The sequence below is a fragment of the Apaloderma vittatum genome, unplaced genomic scaffold (genome assembly GCF_000703405.1).
Source record: "Apaloderma vittatum isolate BGI_N311 unplaced genomic scaffold, ASM70340v1 scaffold10683, whole genome shotgun sequence".
NCBI lineage: Eukaryota > Metazoa > Chordata > Aves > Trogoniformes > Trogonidae > Apaloderma > Apaloderma vittatum.
Window position 1 is genome coordinate 4,035 of NW_009709798.1, and position 2,515 is coordinate 6,549.

At 44.7% G+C, this 2,515-nt stretch overlaps 1 protein-coding gene across 1 annotated transcript in view; it reads right to left on the reverse strand.

The window, feature by feature from the left end:
* Positions 1–901: 901 nt before the first annotated feature.
* The window catches only part of LOC104272153 (ephrin type-B receptor 5-like), a gene marked incomplete at both ends in the record, with an annotated part of 3,722 nt that continues 2,108 nt past the window's right edge, over positions 902–2,515 (reverse strand). The window contains one exon of the mRNA XM_009867067.1: positions 902–1,598. Coding sequence (XP_009865369.1) covers positions 902–1,598 — 697 coding nt within the window. The remainder of the gene's footprint in view (positions 1,599–2,515) is intronic.

A 2,515-nucleotide genomic window follows, 5' to 3' on the forward strand; every position in this document is an offset into this window, starting at 1 on the left:
CTTATTTGAATAAATTAAAATCAAACTATAAAATTGTGTCTGCAGCCAAAACTGGGTTCCATACTGTATTTATTTTTTAGAGTACTAAGTGTGGCTGAGAGATCTTGAGTAGATGCATATTAAAACCAAGGAAGCACCATGAGAACATTACACATGAAATTATATAACTAACATAAGCAGTTTGGTCTAATGGACCATCTTAAGCTTGGGATAGGAAGAAAGTCATGACATTAGACTGTGTGTTGAGGCTTTTGGACCAATATCATCACGGGGTGATATGTAATTTACTCTACTTCCTCCTACAAGCATTTCACAGAAAATACCATGGGCCCCGGGGCAGAAAGCACATCACAGGTAATGATAATACCATTATCAACTGTTTTTCTTACCAAGCCAAGCTCATAGGTCCCTGCTGCCTGTTCCTTGTCCCATGACCAGGCTGCTGCCATCTCCTTGTTTCTTCTTTTTATCACTAGTTCCAACAACACTAGCAAAAGGGACCAAACTAATTAAGACTTTAGCATGTATTACTTCTATGCTCAGCTCTGCTCCATGTGGCATCTTTCCTCTAATACCGTTGCCTCTTGGTAAAGAAGTGGAACTATGTTAGATCTGGCTGTTTACAACTCTTCTTAATTCTTTATATATAGCCTAAGAGGCTGTCTCTGGTGGCAGCTTGAGCTAGGTCTGAGTGGAGTTTCCAATAGCACCAAGAAGTGGTCGCTCCAACTCTAGTCTGAGGTGCTAGAAGTGTCAGAAGAGACTGCTTGTGAGCGTTCTCTGTGAGAAATGATTTAATCTCCTAGTTCTGTGAACTTCTGGCAAATGGCAAATAGACTACTGATGCAGAGAACCAACAATGAAGTGTCTGACTAAGGGCTGGGGAAAAAGGGTCTCTCACCTTGGCAGATTCGTTCATCATCACCAGGCTGGTAGCCAGCCTTGCAGGCACATCGTCCAATGGCCACCATCCACTCCCCTTCTCCATTGCAATGCAACCGAACACCTGAAAACCCAGTCATGCTTGTCTCTTCAGCATTTGGTACACACATCCCTGGTGACTCCACGAGTGAGGTCCTCTCCCCTCCAGCAAAAGTTTCAGGGAAGGACGCAAATCCTTTCACCACAGCCGGGCACTTGTAGAAAAAAACCTGGACTGCCACCAGGGACATGCAGGCTCCTGAGTCCTGAAAGGCCAAGTAGAAGCCATGCTTGGTGAGTGGCCCAAAGCTCCGTACTTTAACATTCATCTTTACCACTTTACCAGTGCTGTCCACCTGGGAAAAGCTTTCATCAGCTGCAATAGTATCCACTTTAGTCCAGGGCCCCTCGCGCCACTCTGGCAGTTCCTGAGAGGCTGTGTCTGCCTCTGACTGGTGGTAGTAGAGTGTGAAAGTCTCCTTGCAAGAAGAGGCCACAGTACGCATGCTGGCACAGTCTCTCACTGAGAAACGGAGGCGGACATGGACTCGATGCGCTCCGCGTCGCTCTATGAAGTGGGTACGCAACCAGTTATTCTGACCTGGTTCAGCCACATTACAGACTTGAAAGGTTCGGATCAGGCGCTTCTTGTCATCCAGGACACTTACCTCATCCCACTATAATGGATACATATACAGAAAAGGAAGAAGAAGAAGTAGTAAGAGAAATATGGATTCAGTGTTCAACTACATCAAAAATACAGGACAAGCTGTCTTCTTCTTCCCCTCCCTTCTCCCTGCAGTATCTATGACAAGACTTGAACATGCTGATGCCATGTGTTACACAGAACTCTAGACAGGACAAAGTATGACCCTGTAAATAGGACCTGTTAAACCTTGCAAGTAGGAACTGCTGAGACATAAAACATATTTTATGCAAACCTGCCACATGGTATTGAGAATCTTACAATCAGAAAGTCACACTTTCTTCCCTCCTATTTCCTAATTTCTTATCTCCAGAGACAAGATACACAACAAAAATAAGACAGAGGAACAAGACACAGTTCACTGGAGAAAACATTAAAGTTCCTTCTACCCAATTTTATCCCAGTTGGAGTTGTCCTCTGCCATCTTTGATGAACACAAGCCAACTCAGCATGGCCACTATAGTGGTGAGTCCAGGATCTCTTTTGTGCCAGGAGGAAGGCACAAAACAGGAATAAGGAGTGGTGGAAGAAGGTTACTGTGCTAAGCTGAAAGAGAAACTCCTCCTTATCCTCTCAACTAGCTTTACAGAAGAGGTATGAGGCCCTGAGTATTACAGATAAAGTGTGAAATTAGACAGAAGAGAAGAAGCCTATGCAAACACTCTGGCCAAGGTCAGACTGACCAACACACTGCAACAAGACCTGCATTAAGACCAGTGCTGAGAAGAAACAATGACAAGTAACGGTCATTGCTGACTCCTCTGCAAAATGGAAGCACACATTTGCAGATCGGACCATCTTTTCAGTGCAGGTTGCTGCTTCCCTGGGGCCTAGATTAGGGATATCAGCAGACAATGGAAGAGCTTAGTACATATGGCCTTCAGTCTA